This window comes from Pipistrellus hanaki (assembly GCF_964339955.1).
Source record: "Pipistrellus hanaki genome assembly, chromosome: 1".
Lineage (NCBI taxonomy): Eukaryota > Metazoa > Chordata > Mammalia > Chiroptera > Vespertilionidae > Pipistrellus > Pipistrellus hanaki.
Genome location: NC_140503.1, coordinates 208,024,854 through 208,037,255, shown reverse-complemented (window position 1 = coordinate 208,037,255; position 12,402 = coordinate 208,024,854). Strand labels below are relative to the sequence as shown.

The window sequence follows — 12,402 nt, the reverse complement described above, 5'->3', positions numbered from 1 at the left end:
CCTTGAGGAGTGCTGGCACCTCTCCAGGGCACTCGGCACAGAGTGCGCAGGGCCCCGAACCCAGAGGCCCCAGAGGCCCGGTCCCGGGTTCGGGAGCCACGGCAGGTTTGACAGGAAGCCTTTCTGCAGGCTGCTGGCGAGAGGCTGTCCCTGTGGCCGGACTCTGGAGCCCCAGCGGGGCCTGGTGCGGGTGGAGCCACCTCGCCCAGCGGCTGCAGTTCTCTGAGAAGCTGGTCCCGGGAGCCAGTTCTCCAAGACGCTCCGAGGCGCTCCTGCCCTTCAGCGTGCACTCGTGTCTTTCAGGATCAGCACTTGGATGAGCGAGATGTGAGGCGCTTTCAGCTGAAGATTGCGGAGCTGAACTCGGTGATCCGGAAGCTGGAGGACAGGAACACCCTCCTGGCAGATGAGAGGAACGAACTGGTAACGGCCCCGGGGACGGATAGGGTACCAGGAGCCGCGCTGGGCCGCGAGGCTGGCTGGGCAAAAGCTGACGCGGGGCCTCTGGCTCTGTGCTTCCCCGTTTCCTTCTGGTCGAACACCCGGCCACGGAAGCTGTCCCTGCCCTTGGCCTCGGCAGGGTTTATCCTGGCGACAGTGAGAGAAGTGCTGAGAGGCGTGGAGAGGATGCTCCGGGGTGTCCTTTGTAACAGCAACCAGAAGCGAAACAAAACGCCCCACTGTGTGGCGCTCAGGTGTTGGTCACAGTGACCGCAGAACACTTACACGATGCTTGCACGCAGCCATAAGGATGACGGTGCCGCCCTGGCCAGTTAGGCTCAGCGGTTGGAGCATCAGCCCCTGGACTGAAGGGTCCTGGGTTTGATTCCAGTCAAGGGCACGTACCTTGGCTGCAGGCTTGATCTTTGCCCCAGTTGGTGCATGTGTGGGAGACGCACCAATTGATGTGTCTCTCTCATATCCATGTTTCTCTCTCTCTGTCTTTCCCCATCCTTTCCACTCTGTCCAAAAACATATGGAAAAATAATCTTGGGTGAGAATTAACAAAAAAACAAACAAAAAAAGAATGACCATATGGATCATGTTTAATTGCCAGGAACATTGGTTCATAGGACGAACAGTTTCTAGAACAAAACTATATCGTTCATATTGGAGCCGCCTCAGTTATCCCCACCCCCAGCGCTGAGCCTGCCACGCAAGCGCCCTGGGCTTGTCTGTTGTCTGAAGTGGGCGGAGCCTTCTTAGGTCTGTGCTTGGGGAGGAGCTGGGTAGCGGGATTGACCTTTATGCACGTGACCCATGACCTCTGGAAGTGTGGCCTACTGGACACAGCACAGGCCGCTGGCCAGCAGGGCGCCCTGGGGCAGATCTGGGGGCCCCCTTCCACGGGCCTCCCCTCTCCCTCTGAGCTCGGTGGGTGCGGGCGGGAAGCCCAGTGTCGATGTGACGCCAGCCGTCCTGGCTCACGGCGCCCCTGCTCCGGCCGCAGCTGAAACGCTCCCGGGAGACAGAGGTGCAGCTGAAGCCGCTGGTGGAGAAGAACAAGAGGATGAGCAAGAAGAACGAGGACCTGCTGCAGAGCATCCAGCGCATGGAGGAGAAGCTCAAGAAGCTCACGAGGGAGAACGTGGAGATGGTACGTCGTCGCGGCGACCAGCCGGGCCGCAGGTCCGGCCCCCCACCCCCCCACCCCACCAGGCCCCGGCCCACAAAGTCAGGGTGACTGTGTTTGCGGCCCTGGAAGTCAGGGAGCCTGAGGGAGAGCCCCAGGAGCCCTGTGAGCCCCGCCCCATGCCCGGAGACTCATCTCCTCTCTGCGCCTCCGTTTCCTCATCCGCAGAATGGGAATGACGACGTGGTGGGGAGTGGGGAGGACGGGATGACGGCACCGAAAACGGCGGCTGGGGAGGCTCAGTGTGTGATGGATGCTCTGCTGCTCCTACGAGGGGGGGCCTTTGTGGTCAGGGTGCAGTCTTGGCGGAGATGGTTCGGAGAGCACTCTGAGGCTCGTTGCCCAACGCAGCCGGGGGGGGGGGGGTAGGTCGCCCCCATTTTACAGCTGAGTAGACTGAGGCTCAGAGGCGATGCCCTTCTCCCTGGGCCCTCGCAGGTCCAGGTACGAGCGTGTAATCCGGTGTGAGGCGTGCTCCCTCCCGCTTCCCTGTCTGGCGGTCAAGGTTGGGTGTGGATGTCCGTCTGCCTCTGGCCAGCCCCGCCCTCGCCTGGTGGGTGGGCGCTGGCAGCCGCGCCTGCGGCTTGGTCCTTGGGCAGCCGTGCGTTCCTCCAGCTTGGGGACCAGGTGGCCATCACCCCTCCATCCACCCTCCCGTCCCGTATCCTGGAGCCCCACTCCGCACCAGGACGCGCACAGTGGGTCCTCACGGGGACGCGCACAGTGGGTCCTCACGGGGACGCGCACAGTGGGCCCTCCCCGGGACGCGCACAGAGGGTCCTCGCCGGGATGCGCACAGTGGGTCCTCATTGGGACGCGCACAGAGGGTCCTCGCCGGGACACGCACAGCGGGTCCTCGCCGGGAAGCGCACAGCGGGTCCTCGCCGGGACGCGCACAGTGGGTCCTCACGGGAATGCGCACAGTGGGCCCTCGCCAGGACGCGGACTCGCCGGGACGCGCACAGTGGGTCCTCACGGGGACGTGCACAGTGGGTCCTCGCCGCCGTGGCTGAGCAGCGTTCTCTCCCTCGGGCGCAGAAAGAGAAGCTGTCGGCGCAGGCGTCCCTGAAGCGTCACACGTCCCTGAATGACCTGAGCCTGACGCGGGACGAGCAGGAGATTGAGTTCCTGCGGCTGCAGGTGCTGGAGCAGCAGCACGTCATCGACGACCTCTCCCTGGTGCGTCTGCCCTGGGACGCCTCGGCCATGCCGGGTGCCCCGCCGTCCTGCCGGGTGGCACCATGGCTCCTGGCACTGCCGCTGCCACTGGGGGTCAGAGCCTGGCCGGACCAGGCCGGCTGCGGGCGGGCGGGCGCGCGGGCGGCTCTGGGGTCCCGGTCAGAGAGCCAGGCTGGCGGGTGGGCGAGGCTGACCGTCCCCTCAGTGGTGTCTCCTTCCTTCCAGGAGCGGGAGCGGCTCCTGCGCCCCAAGAGGCATCGTGGGAAAGGCCTGAAGCTGCCCAAGGTGAGTGAGGGGGTGCGGGGCCCGGGGTGCGGGCGGGGCCAGGGGAGGGGACACGCGTCCTGCACGTGTGGCGGTGAAGGTGTTCCCGCCGCTTCTCCGTGGCATGGGACCGACGGCGTGGACACGGTTAGTGTGACTTTTCGTGGGAAACTTGAGGATGCTTCGGCCTCAGGGGCTGCTCCCCGCAAAGGGAGAGCGTGAGGGTTAGACCTCACGGGGGTTAAAGGGAGCTCAGGCCTGGTGGCAGCGTCTCACCGCCCTTCCGAGGAGGCGGGGGCTGCGGGGCGTGGGGACGGGGCAGCGCGGTGTTCCTTCTGGAGGATGTGGGTGACGGGGGAGTGTGTGAGTGTCCGGGCGGAGGGAGCGGAGCGGAGCGGGGGAGTGTGTGAGTGTCCGGGCGGAGGGAGCGGAGCGGAGCAGGGGAGTGTGTGAGTGTCCGGGCGGAGGGAGGGAGCGGAGCGGGGGAGTGTGTGAGTGTCCGGGCGGAGGGAGCGGAGCGGAGCGGGGGAGTGTGTGAGTGTCCGGGCGGAGGGAGCGGAGCGGAGCGGGGGAGTGTGTGAGTGTCCGGGCGGAGGGAGCGGAGCGGAGCGGAGCGGGGGAGTGTGTGAGTGTCCGGGCGGAGGGAGCAGCCGGGGTCGAGCTGGCCTGAGCGGGCACATGGGGGCCGGGAGAAGGAAGAGCCGGTTTGCATTTAAACCTGTAAACACACTTTTCACCTCCATGCAGACCGGGCCTGCTCGCCTCCTGGCTTCTGGCTTTCTGTTTTTAAATACACCGAGGGGCCAGATTATGATGATCTCTGAAGGCCTAATGATCTGGCCACTGTGTGTGTGTGTGTGTGTATGTATTGGAGACCTGGTGTATGAATTCGGGCATGGTGGGGTCCGGCCAGCCTGGCCAGGGGGAGGGGACATGGGCTGTTGGCCAACCTGTTGGTTGAACTCCTGGTCAAGGGGACACTTTGCAGATTAGCCTTTTATTCTATAGGCTACACACTGAGTGGCCAGATTATTATGCATTCAGAGATCATTATCATCTGGCCACTCAGTGTATGATTTTACTGACTTCAGAGAGAGGAAGGGAGAGGAGAGAGGGGGGGGGGGACATCAGTGATGAGAGAGAATCGTCGGCCAGTCAGGGGGTTAGGACTTGGACACAGCTTCTCTGGGACCCGGTTCATCCCCAGGACCGTGCTCTGTGTAAAACCCCAGCACTTCTCCGTCGGTGCAAATGCTGTAGCACACTCCTTCCCCGAGCGCAGGAGGCGCCAGCACCTCCCGGGCCTGGGTGGACGTCACCGTTGCTAGGGCTGAGCCGGGCCCCCTGGGACCATCCAGGGACCGGGCTGTGGTGGCACTGGCGACAGGGAGCCTGCGGGTGGGAGGGAGCCCCAGAGAATTTGCCGGCGGCGGAAGCTGAGCTGTGTGACTCACCGGCACCAGGCTCTGGAAACCGGCTCCCCGCCGATCTGCCAGAGCTGGCATCCTGTCCCTGCCGTGCCAGTCCTCAGGACGCAGGGCAGAGGCTGCGGGAAGGGGTGCCCTGGGGCGGGTGGGGGCTGGACGGGGTGGCGGCGGGCGGGCGGGCACCATGGAGTACGTGCTCTTCGTGCTGTACTTCTCCTTCTTCCTCTGCCTCTGCGCCCTGGTCTGCCTGTACTTCTCCGGCTGCCAGGAGATGACCTACCGGCATGAAGGTAGGGCCGGTGGGCAGGGGCTGCAGAGGGGAGGCTGGAGCTGTGGAGGGCTGGCTACTCTGGGGCTCCCTCTTCCCCCCTCAGGGCGTGTGACCGGCTCAGGGCAAGCCCTTCTGGATATCAGAGCGAAACTGGGGTCCTTTACGTCTTCTAGGCACATCCCCCCATGCTCGTCTCTTTGGTAAAAGAGCCAGCAGACCAGCATGCAGCTGGAGGCCGAGCCCCGTGGGCGGGGAGGTGTGCGGGAGGAGCGGACGGGACGCGGAGCCCCTGCAGTCTCTTTCCCGGGGACCCCGGGGGTGGGGGTGAGGAGGATGGAGACTGGGCTTGGGGCTGGTGTTGCCGGTGGCCCCCGGCTCGCTCCTCAGTGGCAGGTGCAGTGGCTCCCGGCTCGCTCCTGGGAGGCAGCACGGGGGCTCCTGTGGACAGCCAAGGGGCCGGGAAAGGCAGGGGCCGCGGTCCTCACAGACAGGACCAGACCCCCTCCAGGCGGGAGACGGCCTTTGCCGGCTCGGCCTGTGAATGAAGGCGCACGCTCTGGTCCAGGGTGGCTTCCCCTGGAGACAGCCTCTCACAAAAAGCTTGCCCTAGAGCAGTGGTCGGCAAACCTCAGCTCTTTGGCCCCTTGAGTGTCCTATGCCGCTTCAAATAGACTCGCCAAGGCCGAAAACCCACTTCTGCGCATGGGCCACGAAGTTTCAATCGCACTGTACGTGTGCGCCCACACGTAGTATTTTGTGGAAGAGCCACACTCAAGGGGCCAAAGAGCTGCATGTGGCTCGAGAGCTGCAGTTTGCCAACCGCGGGTCTAGAGGCACTAACCCGGGCACATGTTACAGGCGGTGTGCCGTGTGCCATGCGCCGTGTGCTGGTGTGCCGTGTGCCGGGTGCCGTGTGCCCTGTGCCGTGTGCCGTGTGCCGTGTGTTTGTGGCCCCACAGCCTTTGTTGTTAGAGGACAGTGACCGAGTGCCCTTTTGTGTTTGGTCTCCGCCCTCAGAATTGCCTCCTCCTTCCCTCTCTTCTTCCCTCCCGGCAGCTGCTGCCTTGGGGGCGGAGGGGTGGGTCTGGTCTCTGGGGCCACGTTGTAATTAGGGGCTCCACTGGGTCTGGGCAGCCCCGCTGTGAGGCCACCTGCAGTGTCTGCGCAGATGCCCTGCCCGGGGCTCCGTGCCTGAGCGCCTGGCCAGCAGCCCCAGGGTTTCAGCAACTGGGTCAGCCGGAGGTCATGACCCCTGGAACGGTCCAGGCCACTGACCGTAGGGGGTCCCAGCGTCGCACCCCGTCCTGTCCCGATCCTTGGTGAGTGTGGCTGATGGTTCCTGGGGCTGCACACCCTGCCAGGCAGGGCCCTCCCTGCACCCCCACGCTGCCCAGGGCACATCACAAACAGGCCTCCCCAGAGGCCTGGCAATTAGCGGTGTTTACAACAGCGAGGCCGCCGCGTGTGCCCCGGAGAGCAGGAGCCGGGGGCTGTGCGTGTGTGCGTGCGTGCGTGTGTGTGTGAGTGAGATGCTCCCCCCTGGGGGTGCTGCTCTCACCGCCGGGGTCCCAGCCCCTGCTCCCTGTCCACCCTGAGCCCCGCGGGGTTTCTGCCCTTGGGGGACTGGGCACCTGGCTGTCTCCACCCTGCACGTGGAGAGAAGAAACACGTGAATCGATGGAGCCCCTTAGGCGGCTCCCACTGAGTGGCTGCGGACTGGAGGGGGCGCCCCGTGCGCACCTGAGGCGCTCGGCGGGCAGACACATTCGCTCGGCGTGAAGGTCACGCAGATACGTGCTCGGTTTCTGAGAGGAGGAACGGGGGGCGGGGGGCCGGAGAGTCAGACCCTGCCCTCGTGGACCCCAATCCCTGACCCCGGGGCTCCCAGCCCAGCCGGCGGGAAGACAGTGATGAGCCTAAAGCAGAGCCATCTGTGCCAATACCTGCCGGTGGCGGTGAGTGGAGGAGGAGACAGGTGAGCGCCGGTGGGGATAGGCTGGGAGGCGTTGGTGGGGTCAGGGCAGTGTTCTGGATCAGGCTGCATTTGTGCGGACTCGGGGGAGTGAGGAGGGAGTCTGCGGGCCCGGAGGAGTGTGTCTGGGCGGTGCCAGGCCCTGCGCCAGGCACCTGGGAGGCCCGGGCAGGCTTGGCGGAGTGGCTGGAGCACAGCAGTAGAGGAGGGTGAGGCCTGGCTGGTGTGTCCCAGTGGTTAGAGCGTCAGTCCTCACACTGAGGGGTTGTGGGTTCGATTCCTGGCCAAGGGCTTGTGCCCGGGTTATGGATTCCCTCTCTGTCCTTGGTCGGGGCGCATGCAGGATGTGCCTCGCTCACATCGGTGTTTCTCTCTCTCCCTCCCTCCCCGGCCCTCCTTTACCCTCGCTCTGAAAGCAGGGGAAAAGATGTCCTCGGTGGGGATTAACCCAAAGAGAGGAGGGAGAGGGGTGAGGCTGCAGCGGTTACCGGCCGCCAGGGTGCAGACAGGGGAGGCCGAGGCCAGCGGGAGGCGGTTTGGTGACTTCACGAGGGAGGCCGGTGGCTGGACCAGGAGGGAGGGGCCGGGGCTGAGGGGCTCGGCTTGGGCTTGAGGTGGAGCCCGCAGGGGAGGGCCAGGAGCAGCGAGGGCGCCTGGGGGTTTGGCCTGAGCGACTTACAGGGCGGAGCTCCGTGGGGGGCGCTGGATGGGCAGTGGGAGCGGCGGGCTATGGGGGTGCGTCACTGCCCACTGGGCCCATGAGCGGCAGGGGAGATGCTGGCCGTAGCCAGGAGTTCGGTTCCTGCCCCACGTGGATTAAAAAAACAAAACAAAAACGGGGCGCGAGGCGGGAGTGGCAGCGGAAGACAGGTGCCAAGGGCAGGGATGTTGGGGTGCCGTGTGGTGGTCGGCTGCTTCCCGCAGCGCCCCTTCAGAAACTGACTCCTGGTGACAAGGCCCTCCCTCTCCGCCCCTGCTGACGTGGGAGTGTCCCTCAGTTACACTGGGGAACGGTCCAGCCCCGCTCTTCGTACATCTGGGAGCAGAAGGCTCAGAGAGTGGGGGGTGCGCCCCGGCCCCACCCCTGGTTCCTCAGGTGGGGGGGAGGGGGGCCCCGGGCGTCTGGGCGGAGCCAGGTCCGGACACACCAGTGGGATCTGGGCTTGGCTCTGGAGTTAGTCATGGTTCTTTCTTCATGATCATGAGAAACAGCCAACTATACTAATAAAAGGGTAATATGCTAATTAGATCCGGCATCTTCCAGACGTCTTTCTGGCCAAAGCCACGGTGGTGGGGGCCAAGGCAGAGGTGGTTAGGGGTGATCAGTTTGGCGGGGGAGAGCAGTTAGGGGTGATCAGTCTGGCAGGGGAGAGCAGTTAGGGGCATCAGGCAGGCAGGCAGAGTGGTTAGGGGTGACCAGGCAGGCAGTCAGGCAGAGGGATTAGGGGCCATCAGGCAGGGAGGTAGAGAGGTTGGGTTGATCAGGCAGACAGGCAGAGGTGGTTAGGGGAAATCAGGGCAGGGGAGCAGTTAGGTGCATAAGGCAAGCAGGCAGAGGGGTTAAGGGCGATCAGGCAGGCAGGCAGGTGAGTGGTTAGGAGCCAGCAGTTGTACATCCCCCGAGGGGTCCTGGATTGGAGAGGGTGCAGGCTGGGCTGAGGGACTCCCCCTCCCCTGCACGAATTTCATGCACCAGGCCTCTTATTGATTATAAAATTAGATAAAAATCCTCCCCAGGGATTGTTTGGGGGTAAAGACCATGTTCCTGAACCAAGATGATCTGGAGACTGTGTCTGATGTCTGCAGCCCCCAGGCCCCACCCTCCCAGTGTCTGACCCATAGGAGGTGCTCCGTCAGGTGCCTGCTGAATGAATGAGTGAATGAGTGAGGGGGTGAGTGAATGTGTATGTGAATGAATGAATGAGTGAGTGTGAATGTGAATGAATGAATGGGGTGGGAGAGGTGCTGGGTAGGGTAATCGGGAGGTCGTTACACAGTGACCGGCGTTAACATCTCCTCTGACTCTGAGTGATGGGTGCGTGAGGGTCCACTCACTGTTCCTTCTAACTTTACAAATGCTCGAAGTTTCCTGTAATAGAAAGTTAAAGAAACGCTGCCTCTCAGCACAGGCCTGGTGAGGACCGGGCACATGCTCACGGGTGCTCAGGGCCCCGCTTCGCCCTGGGTGTGGTGTCTAGAACCCTCCCCCCGGCCCGCTCCGCTCCTTCGAGCATGCGTGCTGCTCCCCGAGTGTCGGCACGTGGGCACAGCCTGGGTGGCCTGGCTTTGCGCCCACAGGTGAGGGCAGGTTCCAGGTGCCTTGGAGGGGCGGAAGGCCAGTAGCCCTGCCCGGAGCCAGGGTCCGGCCTGCTGCAGCGCCCCCTGTCCTGCACCCTGTCCCACCAGCCCGGCCTGCTGCAGCGCCCCCTGTCCTGCACCCTGTCCCACCAGCCCGTTGGGAGCCCCCAGCCCAGGGTGCCTTGCTGCCCGGAGGCTGCCGTGGCTGGGGACCCGGCGGCCTGAGTCTGCTCCTCACACGCCCACGTTGCCCCCGCAGAAGCATGTTGTGGAGACGTTTTTTGGATTTGACGAGGAGTCGGTGGACTCGGAGACCCTGTCGGAGACGTCCTGCAACACGGACAGGACGGACCGGGCCCCGGCCACGCCCGAGGAGGACCTGGACGACGTGAGTGCACCCCGGGCCCTGCGCCCACTTAGAGCTCCCGCCCCGCCCCGCCCGGGGGACACGGCTGTGGTCAGGGGAGGTGGCCCCCTTGGCGGGCTCTGCACGGCTGGCGGCACAGGCTGGCGTGGGTCTCTCCCCGCCCAGCACCGGCTTCACAGAGGACAGCGGGCGCCTGGGGTGACTCACCCTTTGGATTGAAATTGGTGTGTGGTGGCCAGTCCCTTGTTCTGACACACACACACACACACACACCTACCTGCACACACACAGATGCACATGCATGCACACGTGTGCACACCCCCACACCTCCCAGTGGAAACAGCAGGCTGCCGCCTTCCTTACGAAGCAGGCATGTGTGGAGAGGTTGCACACTGAGGGGAGGCAGGTGTGAACCCGCTGGAGGCCCCCAGCCGAGGCCCTGCCCCCTTCCCTGGCACCTGGCTCACCGGGTGTGAAGAGGAGGTCCACTCTCCCCGCCCCCACCCCAGCTCAGTTTTCCTAGGAAAACAGAGTGAATGGACCATGCCAGGCTCGGGCTTTTGATTTCTCAGCCACAGTAACAGGTGTCTCTCGGCACCGAAGCCCTGCTCCACACTGACCTCTCGCCAGCACCCGGGACTGTGTCGCGTGGGGATTTAACTCGTCAGCCCTGTGACGGGCGTGTGCAGACAACACGCTGACTGACGCCCCCTGCAGGCGTGTTTCCGCCCGCGCAGTGCACCTCCGTGGAGGAGGTCCCGGTGTGGGCAGTGCTGTGGGGGCTCAGGCACACAGGGCCTGCACGTCGGAGCTGGCCCAAGTCACAGGACTGTGGGTTCCAGGGTCGGCCATGGTGTCGCTCAGCACCGTCTCCTCCTGGCCCGGAGGTTCCCGGTCATTGTGGGCGGCAGCGGGGTGGCCCTGCCCTGGACCACACCCAGTCACACTTGTCATGGTTCCCTCCCCGCCCTCCAGACGACCACCAGGGAGGAGGCCGACCTGCGGTTCTGCCAGCTGACCAGGGAGTACCAGGCCCTGCAGCGCGCCTATGCCCTCCTGCAGGAGCAGGTGGGGGGCACGCTGGACGCCGAGCGGGAGGCCCGGGTGAGTGCGCGCCGGCCGGGAGGGCTGGTCTGTCCCATCGCCCTGTGGTTCTGTCCTGTCCCCCTGTGGTTCTGTCCCCCTGTGGTTCTGTCCCTCTGTGGTTCTGTCCCCCTGTGGTCCTGTCCCCCTGTGGTTCTGTCCCCCTGTGGTTCTGTCCCCCTGTGGTTCTGTCCCCCTGTGGTTCTGTCCCCCTGTGGTTCTGTCCCCCTGTGGTCCTGTCCCCCTGTGGTTCTGTCCTGTCCCCCTGTGGTCCTGTCCCCCTGTGGTTCTGTCCCCCTGTGGTTCTGTCCCCCTGTGGTTCTGTCCCCCTGTGGTTCTGTCCTGTCGCCCTGTGGTTCTGTCCCCCTGTGGTTCTGTCCTGTCCCCCTGTGGTTCTGTCCCCCTGTGGTTCTGTCCTGTCGCCCTGGGGGGTAGCTTGGAGGGGATCTAAGAGGTGCCAGGGTTTGTGAGACACATCACAAACTCTCGTGGCGGCAGTGTCCCAGCGTTTGCCAAACCCCACGGAAACCTGAGGGTCTGTCGGTGCCTCAGCCCCTGCCGGCCACCGGGTCCGTCACGCCTGCCCTGGTGCTGGGCTGGGCTCTCTTCCTGTAACGCCCACCTGCTGGTCCTTCCCCGCCTCCGGGGGTCACCACCCCGGGCTGCTTGCCCTCCTTCCGAGAGCAAGGGACTAGAGAGCACACCGGGGCCATTGCACACCCCGTTCACCCGAGAGGCAGGGGTGGCGAGGGAGGCTGCGGGGAGGGCGCTCCTGAGCCACGATCCACTCCGGCCCATAACGTGTAAGTCCGACAAGGTAAATAAATGGCTGGGCGTGGTTTGAGCTGAGCCATGTGTGTTTTAAAAAATATATATTTTATTGATGTCAGAGAGGAAGGGAGAGGGAGAGAGAGAGAGAAATATCATTGATAAGAGAGAATCATTGATTGGCTGCCTCCTGCACGCCCCCCACTAGGGATCGAACCTGCTACCCAGGCAAGTGCCCTTGGCCAGGCTGACGCTCTATCCACTGAGCCAAACCAGCCAGGGCCATGTGGGTTTTATTGGAAATTTTATTTGATATTGAAAAGCCAGGAGAGTTTGCATACCCCTCCAGGCGCCCGCTTCTCTCGGGGAGTCAGAGCTTCTGCAGCGTCAGGCGCCCGGCTGTACGGGTAGCTTGTGGCGTCAGCTGGGTGGCCATGTTCCCCAAGATGGACCGTGTGTGTCCAGTGTGCCCCGTCCCCTCCACTCCCTGTTAGCCACCCTCAGTGCTCAGCCCTCGCCCTGGGCGATAGATACGGGGCCCCTGAGATCGCCAGGCAGGTGTGAAAGTGCTCAGTGGTGCTAGTGATTGCGTGTGAGCAGCCTCTGGACTGGGCTCCCTCCCTTTTGTTCTCTGTGACTCAGTCCTGCAGCCAGGGAACTCTAGCGGCTGTTCTCCTTGGAAGCCATTGAGGCGCAGGCCCGTCAGGAGCTCAGCCAGAGGCTCCTGGAGGGGTGGGGAGCTGGAGGGCAGCCAGCATGACCTTCTCCAGCCCTGGGCCTCCAGCAGGTGCGCCTCAGTGGCGGCTGGACTTGCCCGGAGGCACTGCCCCTCCCCAGGCCCCTGTGTCCTTGTCTGTAACACAGGGGCAGACCTGCCAACGCGCAGGCCTTTGGTTCTCCGGATGTTTCCTCCAAGGGCAGAGTTGGCAGCCCCCGGGGGGCTACGTGGGAGCGCATGCTCTGAACACAGGCCCGTTTCTGAGGCCTGCGCTGCAGTGTGACCCTTCCCGCTGCTCGGCTGCCCACTCACCTTCTGGCCTCTTCATTCCAGACCCGGGAGCAGCTGCAAGCCGACCTGCTGAGGTGTCAGGCCAAGATCGAGGACTTGGAGAAGTTGCTGGCCGAGAGGGGTCAGGTGAG

The 12,402-nt window shown here is 64.2% G+C and overlaps 1 protein-coding gene across 4 annotated transcripts in view; it reads left to right on the top strand.

Moving 5' to 3' along the window:
* JAKMIP1 (janus kinase and microtubule interacting protein 1) overlaps positions 1–12,402 on the top strand; it is a 64,369-nt gene that overhangs the window by 33,384 nt on the left and 18,583 nt on the right. For all 4 annotated transcript variants that reach the window (XM_084905741.1, XM_084905740.1, XM_084905742.1 and 1 more), the window contains exons 5-11: positions 304–423; positions 1,451–1,597; positions 2,672–2,812; positions 3,038–3,097; positions 9,304–9,432; positions 10,387–10,515; positions 12,314–12,397. In XM_084905741.1, coding sequence (XP_084761867.1) covers positions 304–423; positions 1,451–1,597; positions 2,672–2,812; positions 3,038–3,097; positions 9,304–9,432; positions 10,387–10,515; positions 12,314–12,397 — 810 coding nt within the window. The remainder of the gene's footprint in view (positions 1–303; positions 424–1,450; positions 1,598–2,671; positions 2,813–3,037; positions 3,098–9,303; positions 9,433–10,386; positions 10,516–12,313; positions 12,398–12,402) is intronic.